Here is a 21756-nt window from a genome sequence, read left to right as displayed (position 1 = left end):
TTTGTTGGTGGTACCACCACCACGAGTGCGAGGACCATCACGACGACCACCACCACTACGACCACCTCTTCGGCTAGTACCCACATCATGCAAATCCTCTTCCAATTGCGTATCTTCGCTGCTAGATGACGGTTGATTATGGCTAGTACTCGCACCTCCAGTGGACTTTCTGCTCCTCTTTAAGCCTCTTTCTTCCGTGAGCAACCTCTCGTACAATTCCTTCCGGGTTGGATCATCCATGTACCTTATTTTCTCTTGTAAGGTCCTTTGTTGAGGAGGTTCAATCACACCTCCAACACGGATGCATGAAGTCAATCTATTAGCCAACTTTTGTCCTCGCTCTTTCTATTCACATATAAAAAAGAGTCTTAAGAGATTATTCCATAGTACATAATATAAATTAGAACTAAATTCCAAGTCATGAGGATAAAAAATTTACGTACCGACATGAAATATAGTTTCTTCCAAGTCATACCATATAGTCCCTTTGTCTCTTTGCTCGCCTCGGCAGCCAACCTTTTTTCTATTGCCTTTTGAATAAGTGGCTGGGCCTCCGGATCATTATTAATCACATGTGGATGACCAAAATGATAATACCAATCTGTGTAATCATCAACGGCTTCCTTCGTGTTGTTACAAGTCGTTGCCTCTCTAAGTGCGAGTTGGTATTTTTCTTTATGGCGGTTGTTCCAAACATTAACCGTCGGATTTGGGCGGTAGTTGAGTACAATAGTGGGGTCTTTTTTCTCGGATCCCTCCTGACATAATTTGAAGTTTTCCTTAACGACAATTCCTTGAATATGAGCAATTTGACGTAGAGATCGACGAGGATTAGTCATAACATAACCGGTGGCATGATACAATGGTCCATTGTAGCTTGCGGTCGGTGTGAATTGACGAACATCAACTCCATTTTGAATCCTCAAATAGGGGTCAAAGATAACATCTTCAACGGTGAAAGCGTCTATTTCCTCCCTCCTTTGAATGAGCTTCGCCTCTTTGTTCCTCAATTGTCTACCAGTGAACATAAACTTCTTTCATGTAGGTCCATGATCATTTTCTCCCCATTCAGTAGGAGGTCTCAGGCTCGGAAAGTGGTCATACACCCATGCCTAGAAAAATATAAAACAATTTAACCAATTGAGACATGACTACAGAAGATAAATATAACAAGCAATCATAAAATGATAAAATGTAACCGAACTTACCATTAGAAGCGCAACATTCCCAGCAATTTCAGTAGCTCCAACCCTCGAGGCCTTTCTTAGACTTTGAAGTAGATATGCAAGCATGGCGGTGCCCCCCGAATACTCTCTGGTCTTGTTCAAATCCTTCAACAACTGTAGGTAATGAACATTCACCCTATTTCCCGAGTTATCGGGCATAAATACGGTCCCAATAGAATACAACAGATACGTTGTGGCGGTACGCCTAGCTCTTGTTTCATCTATCACCTCACCTTTCTCTTGCTTTTTGAGGGTGTCTCCAAACTTCGCCCTCAAATTATTCAACAACAGCTTCTTTACCTTGTTAACCTTGTTTGGTTCCGAGGGGTCATAACCACCAGCAAACATAAACTCCATCTCGGTCTCGTCTCTACCCTACCCAAGTGTTTCTTCAACAAGGCTATAAAGATCATTCCAAGACATGTTGTTATCGAAATCTTCATACAAACATTTTCCTTCAACTTCCAAGTTAAGAATTTGCTTCACATCGTCCGGTATTATTGTCATCTCACCAAATGGGAGATGAAACATATCGGTTTCTGGCCAAAATCGTTCCCTGAAGGAAGAGACTATAACACTATCATACTCCGATTGGTTATGCTCAATTCCAAATCCTGAAGCTGCCACTAGAGTACGAACATCACCACATTCTTCACCTATTTGCCAATAACCATCCCTTTGATGCTTGAGCAATTTGTTCGCCCTTGCATGATTCTTAAGAAAATACAAACATATTTTGTTAAACTAAGATTAATGAAATATACATAAATACAAACAAAAAAAAATCGAAATAAATTATAACAATGTGTTAAGAGAAACATACCCTAGTCGCACAGACTTTTGCGGCCCAGAAATTGGTATAACCAAATAAGATTGAGGACTTATCTGGTGCCTCTCCCCAGGGACATCTATTCTCTTCTATGGCAACATCATATCTTTTCCTGTAAGAATATGAAACCCTTTTGGTGCGGGTTCCTTTCTCGGCTTCTTTTCTTTAACTGGTTCGGCTCGAGGTAGAGTTGTAGCTACGACAATTTCTTTCCCCTTGTTTTGTACTCCCTCTTCATCATTTGCTTCCTCTTCCTCATCTTCATCACTTTCTTCCTCTCCCTCCTTTTCATTATTTCCTTCTTCTTCCTCCTCTTCACTGGATTCATGAGGAATTACATCCTCTTCTTCAATTTTTTGATCATTATGCTCACCTGCTTCTAATTCAACCCCAGAGTTACTTATAGATGGTTCTCTTAACCTAATCTCAAACTGATTCTTCTTCTTCACATGGTCACCTTTATGATCTACCCCTAAATGCTTGTCACCTCGAGGGGTAGGTGTATGATCAATCGGAGTTAAGTTATTCCCTCTCTTATTCTTAACCCTCTCAGGATTCCTACACAAGCAATTCATTTGTATGATTTATTAAAGGTTGAATAAACAAATAAACTCAAAATATATTGAAACACAAAACATACGGTTGGTAATGAGATGTCCAGAACGATCGTATAAAAGATACGGTTCGTAATTGTTCAAAGTTACAAACCGTGTAAAAGAAACGGTTGGTAACTTTGGTTTCGTCTCCAACCGTATAACAACTTTGAAATTGGTTTGAGCATCAGGACGACATACGGTTGGAGACTAATGATACTTCCGTGCCGTAACTATTCTACGGTTCATAATTTCTTGTACCGTAGAATGAAATTCTATACGTCACACAACTCAAAAGTACGGTTGATAATCAACAAACATTACGTACCGTATAACACATACGGTTGGTTATGAACTCACAGTTACGAATCGACTAGAAAAAAATTAACATGCATGAAGGACTACGGTTCGTAATAGGGTGTCCGTACCAGCCGTATCTGCACAGAAAACTCAAACCCTAGAACATGCGGTTCGTTATTTTTGATGATTTCAATTGTTACGAACCGTATATGCATCAAACAGTTCAGTTACGATTAGTAATTGAAACAATACCAACCGTGGAAACCTCATTTCCAGAATTCAAATTCTAATTTTGAACCTAAAATCCTAATTTTTGATATAGAATACACTTAAATTGACCAGGATACACAAAATAATAACTGGGTATTTTATTACATACCTCATATAAGTCATTAATCCTTATTTCTCAACTTGAGGAGTTTGGAATTGGGGTTCTTCACCCGTTGAAGGATTTTGTTGATTTGAAGTCGTTGAATCTTCGTCATTCTTCTTCTTCTTCGTCATTCTCTATTATATACTTCAATCAACGATTAGTACTTTTGGGAATCGCCGATTAATCGAAACAAATCGATCAAGTTTAATGGTGGAGGTGGTGCTTACAGTTATAATGGAGGAGTAGAGAAGATGAAAGAAAAAAAAACTGCTCTCTACTCATTCATAATCATGTTTAAATATGATGGAGGACAATTTTGTCTTTTCAATTTAAAAAGGAGAGACAAATTAGTCCATTTAAAGAAAAAAGGTAATCTGGTCAATATACATCTCCTTTTGGACATCTCCTAACCAACTAGAGGGACATTGCTATCACACTGCCGCCCCTCTAATAAACCATGCCGCCCCTATAACAAGATACTTTGAACTCTCATACAAATTTTGTTACACATGCATAATAGGAAAAATACACTTGAGAATTTTCCATGTTCTTGTTTTCTTCGGTTGTTACGGAAATATTGTACTCAGCGGTTTTCTTTGCTTTTTCTTTTTGATAAGAAGAATGATTTATTTACGCGTAATGAGGTTCAGATGCCCGGAAATTACAGACTCAATCCAAGGAGAGTAATCCTTGTATTCCTCTACTACAAGTTTATTCACTCTTACCGGTCTAGAAATGAGGGAGACTAAAAATAATTATACATACATACATTAGTGGACTAAATTTTAAAATTATATGGACTAAATGTAAAACATATTAAGGGCTTTTGTTTTACCATTAGTAAGAATGTTGAAGCATAGAATACGAAAAGAAAATCATCAACTATGCCTGAAAGAATTTCCTATTGGGAAAATTCCATCGGATAACAGACAGGATGCCTTTATTAATGTGGTATCATGCACAAGCGGCAAATAGATAGAATATTCAGTGCAAAAGAATTTACATTTGGAACAACAAGGTTTGACACACCACTTTACAACTTCCCATACACAGTCCAGTGGTAAACATTCACCTTCTGAACTGGGAAATCAAGGGATTCCATTACCTTCACCAGCTTCATTAGAAGATTCCAGTAGACGATGGAATCCGGATTCCTTTCTGTTACCAACTTAAAAGAGTTCAATTCCCCTGTGACTGAGAAAATTCTTGCTACAGTGTCAGTATCTTTCTTTTTTGTACTGTTGGAGTCCCAGGATTCTTGGTATGGTTCTATACGTGTCAAGATAATGTTTGTTTAGGCAGCAGACTTTTGCAATGATACCTGCGCAGCTTTTACTCTCTCAAATTCTGTACAAGCCTCTGGTGTGTCCTCTTCACTGGGTGGTACTAATTGCCAGAAGAGAGGAAGGTATGTTTCCCACTCTTTCAAAATAAGAGTGCCTCTGCTGCTACCAGTTTTCTCCTACAAAATGGAAATTATATTTTACATTCAAGTTCTCATATTCGTCCCAGAAGAAAAAAGCCTGCAATGATGCCTATTGAACATGCTCTATATGTAAGTGCTCGATTTGAGTGGATGGACTTACAACATGAGCTTCTATTAGACTCTTCAATTGTACTTGCCCTGCAGGTGCAATCACTCTCTGAATCTTCACGATCTCCTTGTTTATCTGGGGCAGTTTCAGAAGAATGAATATGAGGAGAGGATTCATAGTGCTACCAATGTCACAAGTGATGCAGTATGGAGTGAGATATGCATAACAAATAGGTTATACCATTTTGATTTAGCTGTACAGAAGGCCTTTTCTCTATAAACTGCTGTAAAATTAACAGGACTGTAGTACATTTTTTTCTCAAGGATTAGACCACGTAGGAACTTACAGTTTCTGTCCTTATTCTTATGCCATGGCACATTACGAACCATGATTTTGATTTAAAAACGTTGCACCATTTTCACTTCTTGCACTTATTATATAGAAGTATCACTAATCTCAAATTTTCTTAACCCTAAAAAGACAATAAACATTACAACTAACCTTGGAGATGAGTGTGTCATCCTCATCAAGCATGTATGCCAAACCACCAGTCATTCCCGCAGCTACATTTCGTCCAACCCTGATAAAGAATGAAAACCAGCAGTGGCATTAAAATCTAGCATTTCTTTTTTTTTTCCCCCTTTTTATTATCAAAAAATTAGGGAAGAAAAAAAAATGAAGCAGGGGACAATAGAAGGAGTTACTCACTTTCCAAGTACAACCACACAACCACCAGTCATGTACTCACAACAATGATCTCCAGTGCCTTCAACCACGGCTTGAGCAAGAGAGTTTCTTACAGCAAAACGTTCCCCAGCTTTTCCTCGAACAAATATTTGACCTCCGGTAGCACCATAGAGGCATGTATTTCCAACAATAGTCGCTTCTTCAGGAACGAACCCAGTACTCTCTACAGGAGTTACAACCACTTCGCCTCCGGCCATGCCCTGGTAAAATATAATTTTACTACTTGTTTTAGTAGAATATACAGAAGAATCATGGATCATATCTGTCCATCCACGTCTAACTTGATTCAAGAAGGTTATGTGATTTGTGGGAGTTCGACAGACTTAAATGTTACAGAAGATAAGGAGGATTGTTCATGGGGTCTATCTGGTTTATCTTATTGAATCCCCACATTTAGACGTGTCCTACAAATTTGAACAGATCCAGCAGTTATTCCCACATACCTTCCCCACGTAGTCGTTAGCTTCTCCAACAAGTCGAATGTTCATTCCAGGAGTCAAAAAGCATGCAAAGGACTGCCCAGCACTTCCATTAAACCTGAAGATATGCAGTTTCATTATTAGCTGATGCAAACTGTGACCAGACAGAATTTATAATGCACCACATCCAGACTTACGTTATATTGAGCTGTCCTGCAAAACCGGTATCGCCATACTTCTTTGCAATTACCCCCGCAAGACGGCCACAAACAGATCGATCGATATTGTAGATATTTATGGTTTTGTTAACTACTTTTTCATGCTGGATGGCGTCAGACACCTGCAAATAGGAAACAAGGCTAAGGAAAACGTCCAGACACAAGCTAGCATTTGTAATTCTAACAATCATAAAGTTACTTCTAAAGGCACAAAAACAGGAGATGCTTGGTTTAAGAACTTAACCATCTGTGGAATGGTCTAAGGTCCAAATGTTTCTTAGACCTCATACTTGAGAATTCTCTTGCTCAAGTGAAATCCCTTGAAATTTTACGAGAATGTTAACTGGTCTTTGGTTCAAAAGGGAAATGGCAAAGATTCATTGTTATAAAAAAAATCAGGGAGTTGAACTATGTCTGATTGAAGGTATGTCAAATGACATGGATTGTTCTTTATTCCACTCTTTTAATAGGGTAGAGTTAGGATTAATATGAGCTCCTAAGAGAAGTCAAAATGGCTTTCGTGAAGAATAATTCTGCCATTACAATAAAAATTGCTAATTCTACAGAAAAACAAGATAGAATATTAGAACTACTCCAAAATTGAAAGATAAATAAAAGATGCCAACAAATGATGGTTTCATAACATGCATAGGCAACAAGAAAAACTATGTGTATCAAGTTCAATTTTACAAATAATTAAAGCTTCAATCTAGGTATGGATTGTTAAACCAGAACTCAAGAGAATTAATCACCTAACATACTGCATCATCCCAAGGATTAAGTAAAAGGTAATCTTTACCTCTGGATCAGAAAGCAAAACGTCATCCAAGACATGACCATTTGTGTGAACATCCTGATTTCTTATCTGAGTACTGCTCCATTTTGGTAACCCAACATTCTGGAAACCAACAGAACATAAATTATGTGAGAAATCATATGAGTAAGGTGGGAGAATATGGAGATGCTAAGGCATTTTAGCAAGTGAACACTAAAGTTTCTCGTCACATACTGCTAGAATGTAGCTGAGATCAAGCTGCTGAGTCTTCACCAACGAAATATCCCTTGGTCTTAATAGGTCTGTTCGTCCAATAACATCATCCAACTTGTCATAACCCAACTGAGCAAGTATGCCCCTTACCTGGAAAAATGTAAAACCTACATTAATTTGTATCCGAAAGGTGAACTTGAAACTATTAGCGATCTTTATACCTAGCACAACGAAACTGGAAAAGTTTAATCACCTCTTCAGCAACATATAGAAAGTAGTTCACAAGATCACCAGGCACACCAGGGAAACGGGCTCGCAGCTCTTCTCTCTGAAAGAGGAAACTAAAGGTATTAAGCATATATACTACGAAAAGGAATCAAATTAATTATGTACAACTCAATGATTTAGCACCTGACTAGCAACACCAACTGGGCAGTTATTTGTGTGACAAATTCGTGCCATAACACAACCTGTAGCAATCATTGCTATAGAACCAAATCCGTACTCATCAGCTCCCATGACCGCAGCCATTAGGACATCAACCCCACTTTTGAAACCACCATCAACACGAAGAATAACCCTTTCCCTAAGTCCATTTGAAATGAGTGTCTGCGAAAAAGGTTACAGATACCAAGATTAGAAAGCCCAAGGGGTCTCAGGGAAAATAAATCTTAGTGTACTAATAAATGGGAAAATACCTGGTGAGTTTCTGAGAGCCCAAGTTCCCAGGGACCACCAGCATGCTTGATAGAACTTATAGGGCTAGCTCCAGTGCCCCCATCATGCCCTGATATCTGCAAAATCCGATTATTACAACTTTAGAATAGAGTTTACAGACGGATTCTGAAAACATTACACCACAAGATTTGAAGCTACAAAATGGGAATAGAAGTTCTTGGCCATCTCAAGTTGCAAGTTCTTAGCCAAACAAGGGTGCATAACTATTAACCATAAACTGTAACTAAAAATAGATTTAGATGAACATTTCAAGGGTACCTGAATAACATCAGCGTTACCCTTCGCTACACCAGAAGCAACAGTACCAATACCCGCTTCTGCTACAAGCTTCACGGATACCTTTGCCCTGGGATTAACCTGTTTTTCAGGTAGAAGTCAGTAGCTGTTCCATGTAAACCTTCATATTTTAGCACACTATGATAGCAACTTAGAATTCTTTCTCATTATAAATACTTTAGAATGGAACTTTGATCAGAGAAGATAACCAGACCAAGGAAGCAGAAATAGTTCACCTGATGAAGATCATAAATCAGTTGGGCAAGATCTTCAATTGAGTAAATGTCATGGTGGGGAGGTGGGGAAATAAGTGGAACACCAGGTTTTGAGTTCCTCAGTCTTGCAATATATGCACTAACTTTCTTTCCAGGCAGTTGCCCACCTTCCCCAGGCTTTGCACCTTGAGCAATTTTTATTTCTATCTGCTCTGCATTGGCCAAGAATGTTGGCGTGACACCAAAACGACCTGAAGCAACCTGAAAAGATTCCAAATATGGCTTTTAATTTGCACGGAATACAAGAAAGCAGTTCAAAAAACAGTGTTTTCTCCAGCGGAGATAACCGCCTGATCTATCATAAGAGGCATCAACATTTAAACAATCAACTGTTGCGGTTTCTCATAAAGAGACAGCTGAGTCAGCAAAAAAGTTAACTCGGTATCGACAATTTAAGAAAAATCTGTACTCTGAAACGCATTTGGGGACCATTAGTGGGGTTACCTGCTTGATTGCACTTGTTGCAGTATCCCCATTCTGAAGGCCTTTGAGATGTGGAAGTGTAGCGGAGTAGCCGTCAACTACATCTGCCAGTGGGGTCCAACGTATAGGATCCTGCATAAACAACGCGAAAAGTTCCAACTGAGCGAACATTGTGCTTCAGGATCACAATTGAAAACTCAAACCCACTTTACAAGCACAAAAATTGATATATCTGTTCGAACAAAGTACCTCTCCACCTTCACCAGAATTTGATTTGCCACCTATTCTATTCATTGCAATTGCAATGGCTTCATGAGTTTCTCTTGAAATTGCTCCGAGAGACATTCCACCAGTACAAAAGCGTTGCACAATTGAAGTTGCAGATTCAACTTTCCCAACAGGAATAGAGGGTCTGTCACTCTTAAACTCAAGAAGATCTCGAAGAACCTGGGTGAAAACAAATACTAATTAGCCAGATTTACAGGACGTTTCAAACCAGTAACTAGAGGCAACTAAAGTTACTCACATTCACAGGACGGTTAGCCAGATGCTGCTGATAAACTGTGTATGCACTCTCGCTCTTTTCTCGAACTGCTTTGTGAAGCAGCTTTGACATCTCAGGATTGTTTCCATGGTATTCACCTTCGAATAGACAAACAATTAAGATTGAGCACTTTGTTATCAGGGGACCACTCTATATCACACACTGAATTGCAGTATGCTAGCAACTAAGCTAATACTTATTTAATGCAAGATACTCAATCCCGTCGTTGAGGAACTCAAGTAAGCTTATAGCAAATTTGAACATCTTTCGAGGAAAAAATTGATACCTCCAGGTCTGAGTTGTATGAATCCAAAATTTTCCAGTCTCTTTGCAGTATCTTCTGAAAAAGCTTTAACCCAGAAAGACATAGTTTCCCTTCCCAACTGCAGAAAACAACTAAACTCTGTTAAATATATCCCCACCACCTGTACTCTGGAATTGTGAAGTGTGCAAGTCTTGGACAACCCTTCTTAATCTAGTACCAGAACAGGTGTTTAGTTAGTTTGTTCAAATTGTCGGTTACTAGTTCTGATTGAGAGGGAGAATAAGAATTAGCCAACTTGAGGTGTACAAGCCGACCCATAACCCTATAAGCGGCTTTGAACCAGCCATCCATGTTCTATCGTTTTGTCTTTGTTATTACCAAAAAGATAAGTGAGATATAGAACAACTTACACCAAAGTGCCGCGAAACATTTCTAATATTTTGGGACATCAGATTCCATGAAATCGAACAAATAAAAAAAAAATAGTGCCACGATAAATAGAGACAAGAACTTATTTGAGGCAGTTGTACCTCATTTAGATTCAGCCCTCCAACTTTTGATACACTTCCACAGAAAGCCAGATCAACAACCTCACTTCCTAGTCCATAAATCTCAAATATTTGTGCCCCACAGTAACTAAATAAAAACAAAGAAATAAATCAGAATGTAGAAACAGAATGAATTGACAGTCGTAGAAGCAACAGAACTTTATGAATCATCCAACACCAAATGACATAAAAAGGATTAGCCGAAGTAAAATTGCACAGAACAAACCTGGAAAGCAATGAGATTCCCATCTTGGAGAGAATTTTAAGTAGACCAGATTTAATTGCCTGAATTGGGATATCCGAAACAATCAGCAGAGTAATAAATTGTGAGGTAATAGAAAAACTACACGAAAATGAAAAAATAAGAGGACAAATTGATACGTAATCTTTGAAAGAACAACTCAACGAACATGAATTATTGGATGTTATGCTTGGCTTATTTTAACACTAGTGGTGAATAAGAATTCACGTGGGAGGCTAAGCTATATCTCCACCATGATGATTGGAACTACTATGCCCTCTTTTATACAAAGATCATTGGGTGACGCTATTTCTCCTTCTCCCTCTTTTAACTTTTGTTCTCACGTGGTCACACAGGATCAGCTGTAGGCCGACTTGGTATAAAGTGCACCAACTATTTCAATAGTTATTGTTTAACTTATGCCTAAAACGTGTTGTTCTTAAGAATGTTCTCTGCAGGTTCTCTTTAGCGAAAGGATACAAGTGACAATGTTGGGTTGATATTGGATTAATAATGAAACTATTCCACGAATTTTTGTTTTGTTGAAATGAATCATCGAGCAACTAACACATTCTGCTGGCGAAGGATACGCCACTTAAATATAATTTTGCAGATCTTATTCCCTTCATATCACTATGAGATATGACTTTGTAGCTGTTTATCAGAAGAAGTATAAATGATCACTTTCGAGTAGCAGAATGTCGGGTGGATATGTCCAGGATGAATAAATAAACAGATGGCATGCAAGTATTGTAAGTCCAGCCCTCTAAACCATGTCTGTCCAACAGCAACATGGGCACCATTTAAATCAAGAAACTAATCACATGAGACAAAAATCCCTCAGATAAATCAAGAAACCAATGATGAGACAAAGATCCCCCAGATTTTCCTTCGGTAAGCATCCCTAGAGATAGGTGGATGTTGTAAACTCAGTATATGATGGATTAGTTGTTTCGTGACTCTGAAATCTCAAAAAGGTGCATGAATTTCTTTTGAAGCTATGAGGTCAAACTAAAAATATTAGTACGCGGCCCACCATGCAAGTGCTGATTGTGTACAAATCTAGGTGAATAACATAAAGTATGTAGTCCCCCGTGAAGAGTCAGACAATGAACATCTTGTGCTACGGTCATAAACAACTTATTGACATACCTTGCAGAAATTCCGTTGAGCCTGTTCAATTGTAACTGTAGGCATCTTTCCATTTCGCATCAGGTTCACAGTTTTATTACTTAGACGCCACTGGCGACATGTTTCCAGAGCCAAGTGAGGGCATATGGCACTGCAAAGATAGACACGATATTAGGAACTTCCGCAGCAATGTGAGGAGTTCATGAGTCAAATTCTGACGATTATAATAATTATTTGCCTCCATGATTATGAAACCGATGGCAACCGCAGATTCAGGGAAAGCAGATAACACATGCAAAAATTATGTTAAAGACATAAAGGTTGCAATACACTGCTAGGAAACATGGTAGCAACTGGCGGAAAACTTTAATGCCAAGAGTCATCTTATTTACGTCCTAAATTTTAGTTTCGCGGCAGAAAATTTCTACTGCTGTGGTCTTGAGTTTTTGATCTCCCGCAGTTTTTTTCTCATAGTGTTGTGTATCACATCATCCTCGGGGAAAAAAAAATGTATGAGATCAAACCCTTTAAAACTGTGATTCTACATTATATCTCAAGGAACAATGGAAAAAACAATTTCCTAATGAGATTACTTAGTTAATATCTACACTAATCAACGACTACATTGACATTTGTTAAGAAACCTGAAAGTGATTGTAGTCAAGGAGGAAGATTGCAAGACTTAATACTCAAAAAGAAATAAGGAAGAAACTATACAGACCAAAGAAATAAACTGTTGGTAAGAGAGAGGAGCAAAATACCTGGCACCATATCCAATTAAACAAGCAAACTGATGGGTACTGAAACATTGAGCAGTATCCGCAACGATGGAAGCTGACATCCTCAAGCCATTTTGAATTAGATGCTGATGTACTGCACCAACAGCGAGAAGTATAGGAATTGCAGGCCGAGTTGGCTCCTGAAAGAACACAGGCAAACTTAGAGGATCTGTTGTATGTCACACTAAGCAACTACCTCACCGATTAAAACCGTAGTTCAGGTTGGACAAGTAAATGTTATTATACAAGTCGCCTCACAATATGCAAAATCAAACCCAAACAGTAAGACCTACCATTAAGAAAGAAATATCAAACAACAACAAAACTCAGAAAACGGAACTTTGGTAATGACATTCTGATGACATAACAACTAGCTGAAACCAAACATCTTGAAGCAAAAGCAGCAACCCTAGGAATTCAAACTAGTCTAGAAATTTGTAGATACCATGGAATGCCAGTTAAGAAAGTTGATTACCAGTTCATCAGCGCGATCAGAGAGAACCAGCAGTTGTGAACCATTTCGAACAGCCTCGTCAGCCGCATCACAGAGTTTTTCAAGTGCTCTTCCGAGTGAACCATCAACCCCTTTACGAATGTCATAAAATGTTGGAAGTACTTGAGGTTTCAGATTAGAATCCTTCATCAACAACTCGAGCTCGCCTTCATTCAACACAGGACTAGGCAGAATAACCTTACCAGGAAAATATCACAAGAAGAGGCAAGTATAAGGTGAAAAAGAATAAGATCCTAAATACAAACTGATTCCTAGACAGAAAAATTAATTTTGTGATACAAAGAAAACTAGAAATGAACAAACCTGAGAAGCATTATCAGGTCCGACCTCTAAAATGTTTCCCCTCTTCCCAACATTAACTTCAAGAGACATGACTAAGCCTTCTCTAAGAGGATCAATTGCTGGGTTTGTAACCTGCCACATGCATGTATAACAATGTAAAGACATATGTAGGAATTGTAAACAATAGCATCACTTAAATTTAGTAAAAACAGAAGTACGCCGTATGGAACTTCTTTTTGAACTACCATAAAAATATGTTCATAATATCCTTGAATCATCACATGCACAATATAAATAAAGTAGGGATGCTTGATATTTAGCACTGCATACTTTAACATGCTCTGTAGTAGAGAGAAGAGTGACAATCATTGGACTAGAACAAGGATCTGCGGCTCCAAAAAAAGAAGTAGCAAAAAGGAAAACTGTACCACCCCTAAGGACCGTGATAACAAGCACTTGATCTAGTGCTGAAGATATTAGAGATTAGCAAATCAGAAGGCTTTGTGATTGACAGAAGTATGTACACCCCCTATAAAACGTACATGCTTTCCAGTCAGCGGAGTAAAAAGTTTGAATTTCATTTGTTCCGAAGACAAGGTAAATCCCATCCACACAGTTTGAAACTTATCAATGCGATCAATGACCAGATTAAGACAACTGATAAACATAAAATTAACGCAAGAAAATTCTAAAGTTGCACTTACCACAGCACCAAAAGACAAAGAGATAAAGCATAATCACTATGGGACGATAACCTTTTTCTCAGGTAACTCAAACAAGCCAACTTAAGCTAACATACCTGAGCAAATCGTTGCTTGAAATAGTCGTAAAGCATATGTGGCTTCTGAGAAAGCACAGCTAATGGAGTATCGTCACCCATGCAAAATGTAGGCTCCTTTCCCTGTGCGGCCATACTTTCAATAATCATCTGGACATCCTCACTTGAGTAACCAAATGCCCTGGTACACAAAACGCAAAGGTTTCATGCATCAAGCCTTATAAACTGTTAAGACCAGTATGTAAGCATTAAAATCTGGAACCTTAAAGGGGGCTGGAAGCTTAACACTTACTGCTGGTTTCTCAAAATGGTATCACTTTCCATAGTTGCTGACGAAAGGAAGTTGACAGGCTTCAATGTGCGCATATTTTCACTCAACCACTGTCCATAAGGGTTTGATGAGGCGACCCGTTTTTTAACATCGGTATTTTCGTAAACCTGTAATGGATGAAATTTTCTTTAGTCAGGTCCGGTGTAGATGTCGCATCAATCGGTAACATAGGATAAGAAAAGAATGATCTGATATAAATAGTCACAGGAATGCCGGATGGGGAAAAAAAATCAGAAACTCCTTCATCGTCTACCAACACACTGCTATTTTCGCCGGCACCGATATGCCTCAATGTTTATTAAATGGATGCAAAGAAAGATGCAAACTGACATGATCATGCTCACTCCAAGATAAGAGAGCATAAGATTGAATTTTAAAGGAAGTATGTCATGAAGCAATATGGAACAGGGTATGCTGCTCACTAACCTGGCCATTCTGTAGGTCAACTGTAATCATCATTCCAGGGCCTAGACGACCTTTCATGATGACTTTTGACTCATCCATTGGAAGTACACCAACCTGCAAAACAAGAAAATATTACAGAAATAAAACTAACATTAAGCCCCTCTAATACTAAAGAACCTTAAACCAGCTTATACTTGAGCACAATGAGCATTTATTAACATAAAGCTATAAATCATGTTCAAAAATGACAAGGTGGATCTACTATATGCTTGACGTTTCAAAAAGGAAGAAGAAAACAAGTTGCACATTAAAGTGGTTCCTAGAGTGCAGTTTCCACAGAAGAGACCTAATACTGACACTGTCTGAATCAATGTCGACCAATTTCTTGAATTCTGAATCCTAGAGTCGATCTCTGAATTTATTGGAATTGGAAAAGTGCAAATGTCAGCTCCACCACGATATATCTTGTGATCGTTTCTACATATAAATCCAAATTCTTAGAATGTAGCTATTTGTTTCTATAATGTCCTTGAGATCAGTTATACTTCAAACGACAAAAACTGAAGTTGTATGTCTTCAGGACTAACTGAAATTACCGTTTATGGTACATAGGGATAACTTTGCAAGCTGTAGAACATGCACATTTTTATTACTTCTTGAATGAAAGAAAAAAAAAATATAGAAATGAGGACCAAGAAGAACTGACCTCAGATGCAACATAGACAACATTGTCCACAGTTTTCCAATATCGAGCAGGACGAAGACCATTACGATCAAGACAAGCTCCAACTGTTTTCCCATCACTGAAATACCATTAAGTGTCAGCGTAAAAACAAAAGAAACTAGATGAGTGGTCCACTATAGCTTATTTTTTTCAATATGAATTCTTTGAAGGGATCTTCATCTTATCCCTTTATTCAGTTAACTTTTGGCCGCCTCCAGTTATAAAGGTAATAACATGATTAGAAGCACAAGGGCAATCCCAGATGTTGAGGGCGCCAATAGATGAAATTAATGTAATGTACATTGGAGGAGCATAGTTGTTTATTCTTCTTTTTAATGTTTGATCCAAATAATGTGATATCTAATATTTTCTGTAGTACTACAACCCTTTCTTGAAAAAAATCACTGCATGTGGCCAATATATTCCGCCGAAGTAGAAAATGGGATACAACAACTAACAAACAGAACCAAATCCCCGTGTAATTTCAGTCTAATCTAATAAATTTCATGCTTCAAAAAAAAAAAAAAAAAAAAAACAGAACCAAATCGAACATGTTCTGGAAGATACTAGAGATTGACTCTATAAGAACATGCTTCTTTAGATTTACCTGAAAAGCAGAAGGGCAGGTCCATCCCAGGCCTCCATTTGACCTTTGTAGTAGTCATAAAAGTCAATAACCTGGACAAGGATTAAAAAAAAAAAGAAAATGAAACTGGGTGTAATGTTTGTTTTTGGAGACAACTAAAGCAAATTTTATACGATGACATGTAATTACTAACTCAAAGCACATTATATAAGGGTAACTCAATATACGTAAAAGACTATGACCGCAATATAATGACATCATACATACGCTGTAGAGCTGGCCCAAATTAACAAAAATATATGCAGGATCTTGCATTGGCAACACAAATTACCTCTGGATACTTCACGGAGAGAGTTGGATGGTTCTTGTATGCCTCTGGGACAAGAATCATAAGAGCTTCCTCTGGATTACGGCCACTTCTTAGTAACAACTGGCCATTAGTAAATACAAAAGAATGAGCCAAGTTTAGGTAAATGCTTTTCAACGGAGAATGATAACAAAATGGCAAAAGCAAACAATAAAATAAACAGGGAGAAGAATGCAAAAGGCAAAGGAATGCAGTTGACAAATGAAGTGAATCGTGAATCACACACACAAGGCTTAAACTGACCAGAAAAAAGAACAGTCAGAAATGCAATTTATATATGTTCCTTCATGAGATTGTTTTCTTTACTCTTTTTCTCAGTATCTTACTTTAGTTTTGCTATTTTAACTGCACCATCATCATAGCTAAAATATGTGAATGTATTAGGTTTGTTTCAATTGTCATCAGAGGAAAAAAAAACATCTCAGCTTCACAGTATGTATGAAATCTTTTCATCTAGCATCTGAATAACAGAAAAAATAAATAAGAAAGTCTCGTACTTCAGCAGCACTATCAAGGTTTGCTGAATCAGATGCCTTTGGATTACCAAAAGGACGAATTTCACTTTCACGGCCTCGCCAAACAGGAGACTTAAGCGAGGTCTCTCGAGATTGCATCCAGTTCAAGTTTCCCTGCCAAAACAAATGAAATTTTTTAAATATTTAGTACGGGAATGTGGAAGCAACTGAGTACCAAGTGATGAAATAAGGAAAAGAGAAAATGAACCTGTATGGTATTGATTTCTCCATTATGACCTAGTAATCGCATTGGCTGTGCAAGAGGCCACCTTGGACTGGTATTAGTGCTGAATCGTCGGTGATAGATGGCAAATGAGGACTTGTACAGGTCATTCTGCAGGTCAGAATAGAATTGCCCCAGAACTTCTGAGCGAAGCATGCCCTTGTAAACTATTGTTTGATTGGACAGTGAACAGAAATAAAGTTCATCCCCCCATCTTTCTGATCTGGTCGCCTTCTCAATCAATTTCCGGCAAATGTACAATTCTCTTTCTATATCATCACTGCGTTCCTCACCCGCTATTTTAACAAATACTTGCTGTATGTTAGGCATTGTTTCTTTGGCGTTGTGACCAACTACAGACATATTTACAGGAACCGGCCTCCATCCAAGAATTTCAAGACCCTCTTGTGTAAAAATGTTTAAGATAACTGCAAAAAAACAAACATAATTATCTTAGATATTAAATGAACAAAAAAGGACCGCCTACTGGATAAGAAGGATGAACAGTGATAAATAGCACAAAAACAATCCCTTCGTAAAGGTCTTTTAGGTCGATTCTTTGATTTTTCCTATTTGGTTGGTCTTTCTGTTCCATTGCGTGCTCTGGTGATCATCTTGGCATCTAAGCCTTTTAGCTCTACGGCTTTTGGATCATTGATAATATTAGTTCTTTAGTTGCTGTACGAGCAGGATAATTGTTCAGACACACTCTATAATCTCTACATCTATAACCTACCTCTATATATCTATAACCTACCTAGGTCTTATCGTAGGAGTAACCTAGCATTCTCCACGCAATTTATCCATGCTAACACAAGTTTGTAACTCCGGAACTTCGTGATCCTTGGGACTGCCATGCCTCTCAATGTTACCACCTAAGACGGATGGGCATGCATGTGTGTATACTCAAAAGCTTACCAAGTTACAGCAAAGCAACATCAGCTGTGTATAACTCATGCATAGTCTAGTCTACAATTGAAGAATGATCAATACAGACCCATGGAGAAACATTTCTGTCTACTAAAGATAAGTAAGGTTATAAATAAAATGCATGGAAATATTGATCTATTGGGTATACAGCTACCTTTTTTAGCTTCCTCCATAGAGTCATTATCTTTGGGAAGAAATAACATTCCAACACCTGTGTGCAACTTGTCCAAAGAGGCAATTCCTTGTTTATTGGCCCAATTGTTGCATAAATCCCAGGGAATTGAAGTCATTATTCCGGAACCATCACCAGAGTCATTATCAGCTCCACAGCCTCCACGATGTTCCATGCAGCCAAGTGCTGTAAGAGCATCCTTAACGACACCATGTGATGCGATGTTGTCTAAATTAGCAATGAATCCAACACCACAAGCTCCTCTTTCTGCTAGTATATCTTCCAAGTTTGCCACCTGATAGTCATAACAATGTTAAACCTCGAACAAAGAAAGGCTGAACAGCTTCTGTATCAAGCAGAAAAGGCTATAATTTTGGGAATTTAAATAATAGTATTGTTTTCTTGATGTAATACAGAAACATAAAATTTTGCTAAGATTATTGGACACTGGTAACATCACCCCATCTTCAAAAACCAATAACTTTGGTTAAATATCACTTTAATCGACTCTTTAGGTTGTCCAGAAACAGTGACATTTTGTTTTAAAACCATGCACTAAAGTATCAGCACAATTATACAGCTCTATACTTTTATTGTATGGGAGTGGAAGCAATATTGTGGCAATGTATCCTTTCCTCTCTTCCCATTTCTTATTTTTATTTTTATGTTTGTCAACAGATACCTCAAGCTTAAGTGGGTTATTCCATAGAATGGATGCCATTCTTTAAGACCAGTAATAAGCCTAACACAAAAAAAGCTAGACCAATTCTTGTTTATCTTTCTTTTAGACTTCGGGTATTCAGTGATGCCTAGCAATGTGTTTTATCTTGATTGATCAACCCAAGCAAATAAAAATTATAAGAAGTGATAAAGAAAAGTAAACTGAGTTTTGTGGACGACCAATGAGATTTGTATTCTTAAGTTGATAAAGTTTGGTCCCTAATTATTTAGGATTTCATGGATATTTTATGTCAGACTGGACAATGTAGGCGACTGAAAAAGGCATTGAGCATCACAGAGAATGAGACCGGCCAACAAGAATTGTCGTGCACATGAAGAAAAAAAATCCATAAAATTTGGATGAATGGAGCTTTATAGAATTGTATGTTTCATTGCTAAATATAGTTGAATCCGAGAAAAGATTGTCAAAGAAAAAAGGTGGAGAAAAACAAACACAGTGAAACATCCATCGTCAGTGTTATGCTAACAACGGACTTTAACTCATAATCCAATATTCCAATATGCTTTCATAGTACAATCCGACTAACCTAAGCACTAACATGTCAACACGATTAGCACTAAATTAGATGTGTTTGGTGAGCATAGCACAGAAAAATCACACCAAAGCAAAAATTAATATTCCCAAATTAAACCAGGAAGCACTTCTTAAAAACAGCATTCGAAACAAATTTGAACAGTAAAAAGAGAAAAAAAAAACTGAAAAAAAAAAGAGTACCTTTTGATTTTTGGGTTGTTTATTTTTAGAATCAGTAAGTTTATTTGTGTTTGCTGCATCCATGTGAAGAACAGCCTTAAGAGAAGACCAAGAAGAAGAAGAAGATGCAGGTCCAATTCTCCGTTTAGTTGTTTTTCTGTTGGATTTACAACATACACCAACAAAATCCCCAAAAATAAGTCCTTTGTTAGCTGATAAAACAGAATTTGAAGACGGAAACAAAGTAGCTGAAACACCATTAGAGTAGAGAAGCTGCGACACAGGTATTATGGATTGAAGTGTCGCCATGATTTGATCAGTATCTCTGTCAGTCAGTCAGTCGAGGTCAACACGCACAGAAGAAGAAGAGAACCTAATAAGAATGAAAGAGGGAGAGAGAGAAATAAGAGAGAGGATGGCGATCGTGTGGAGAAGGAGATGGATGTGAAGATAAAAGAGAGATGGAAGAATGATCGGCTCTTCTCGTCTCTCTGCCTCTCGAAATCGAGAGAGTGATGTTTTTCTTGTTTGCTTTCAGTTTCACTACCTTATGTTTTTCTTTTAACCCTCGAAAATCTTCAAAAATATTGTCAAACATAATTTTTATATTGCCATATGGGCCTGATGGCTTACCAGAGATTCATACCGATGGAAACACCTTTTATTTTTATATATTTTTAAAAAGATTCTGTAATCTTTGTTTATGTTTTGACGCGTGGTACTACTTACTGATAGTACTACTTTGTTGGAGAAGAGACTGTTTTTAGTTACAAAGGCTTACAGCAAATCATGTGATATGATTGCTGCTACTGGGGTAATTGTTTGGATTTTGTCTTTGCTTTCTTTGCTTGCAAAAATTTGATTAGCAAAATATATAGAAATAAAATTGAGAGGTTACATTGTTTTGAATAGGTCTAGAGGCCGTAATCCTATCATTGTCCAAGAGCTGGAAAATAGTTGAAGGGGGATAACAAAGCATGATGTGTTTGCCTTAATCTGTCAAACTAAGGTTAAAGCTACCAGGTTAGCTGTTGTAGAAATACAAATAAAGGTAAACAAGTTTTTGATTCTTTTTCTTTTTTTTATAAGAAAATATAGGAACAATCCTAAACAAAAGACTAGATGAAGTTTGGATTTCTGTCTGAATCATCTCTAATGTTGAGGTGGTTCATCAGATGTCTAAGCTCATCATTTTTCCATCTATCCAACGTGATAGATTTGTTACAATAAACAGCTAAGTTTGCGGTCAAAGCATTGTTTTGTCTGTTAATTAAAATAAAAGAAGTAGCTTTAAATCTAAGAGGTTTGTTGTACTGGCTTCCAAAGAAAGAACTATCTTTGAATTTGTTGCTCTGGCTTTAGCATACATTCCAATCAGCATCAGCAATATGGGTTCCGAGTCGCATTGAAATTCAATGTTGTGTCCACTTAATTCTGTAGCCCATTGGAAAGCAGTTTCAGCTCCATTTAGTTCAAGAAGTTCCTTGGAGTTCCATCCTGATGATTCTCCTCTTGCTTATTTGGAATGACATGTATCATCAACTAGAGTTAGTGCCATTGTAGAATCACATATATCAGTCATCATTGATATTGCTATGTTTATTTTATATCTCATGAAACCAGGGTATTGCCAAGTAGTCAATTCGGTTATATGTAGGTTCTGGTCTTTGAGTGGATCGTAGTACAGACTTTGTATGATATTGTAATCCTTACTGTGATTGACAAATAGGAGTTTATGTACTTGACAATTATTATGGCAGTCTGCCAACCATTTTGGTCCTTTTTATTTAGAACTTTGTTACATCTGGCCTTCCAAATGTGCCAAGATATAGTGCTGCAAAGCTCTGCCCAGCTCATATCAGTGCCATCTTTTTCGGTATTGATAAACCAATTGTTCATCCAATCATGACAGTCAATTGCATTACCTCTAACATATGGAATACTGAAATTTAGATGTTCCAAACTTGAGTAACAAAATTACATTCAAGAAACATATGTGTCATTGTTTCGTTGTGTTCACTGCATAACTGACAAGTTTTATTTATG

General features: G+C 37.7%; 1 protein-coding gene across 1 annotated transcript; it reads right to left on the bottom strand.

Annotated features, from left to right (window-relative positions):
- Positions 1–4128: 4128 nt before the first annotated feature.
- LOC113320934 (ferredoxin-dependent glutamate synthase, chloroplastic) lies at positions 4129–20233 on the bottom strand. The gene is made up of 33 exons (XM_026568837.1): positions 19732–20233; positions 18258–18570; positions 17159–17601; positions 16933–17064; positions 16400–16498; positions 16090–16160; positions 15465–15561; positions 14780–14872; positions 14315–14460; positions 14044–14203; positions 13266–13376; positions 12924–13139; positions 12431–12588; positions 11691–11820; positions 10524–10582; positions 10280–10385; positions 9771–9867; positions 9467–9582; positions 9190–9387; positions 8962–9072; positions 8479–8718; positions 8225–8323; positions 7927–8022; positions 7640–7837; positions 7482–7556; positions 7250–7378; positions 7040–7138; positions 6220–6362; positions 6047–6140; positions 5565–5803; positions 5358–5436; positions 4908–4991; positions 4129–4783 (listed from the first exon to the last, which is right to left on the bottom strand). Exons 1-33 carry the CDS (start codon positions 20017–20019, stop codon positions 4616–4618), a joined length of 4887 nt encoding a protein of 1628 aa, XP_026424622.1. The 5' UTR covers positions 20020–20233; the 3' UTR covers positions 4129–4615.
- Between the last annotated feature and the right edge of the window lie 1523 nt (positions 20234–21756).

This window comes from Papaver somniferum, chromosome 11 (assembly GCF_003573695.1).
Source record: "Papaver somniferum cultivar HN1 chromosome 11, ASM357369v1, whole genome shotgun sequence".
In the NCBI taxonomy this organism is placed as follows: Eukaryota; Viridiplantae; Streptophyta; class Magnoliopsida; order Ranunculales; family Papaveraceae; genus Papaver; species Papaver somniferum.
The sequence above is the reverse complement of the archived record's forward strand: the minus strand, read 5'-3'. Positions and strand labels throughout refer to the sequence as shown.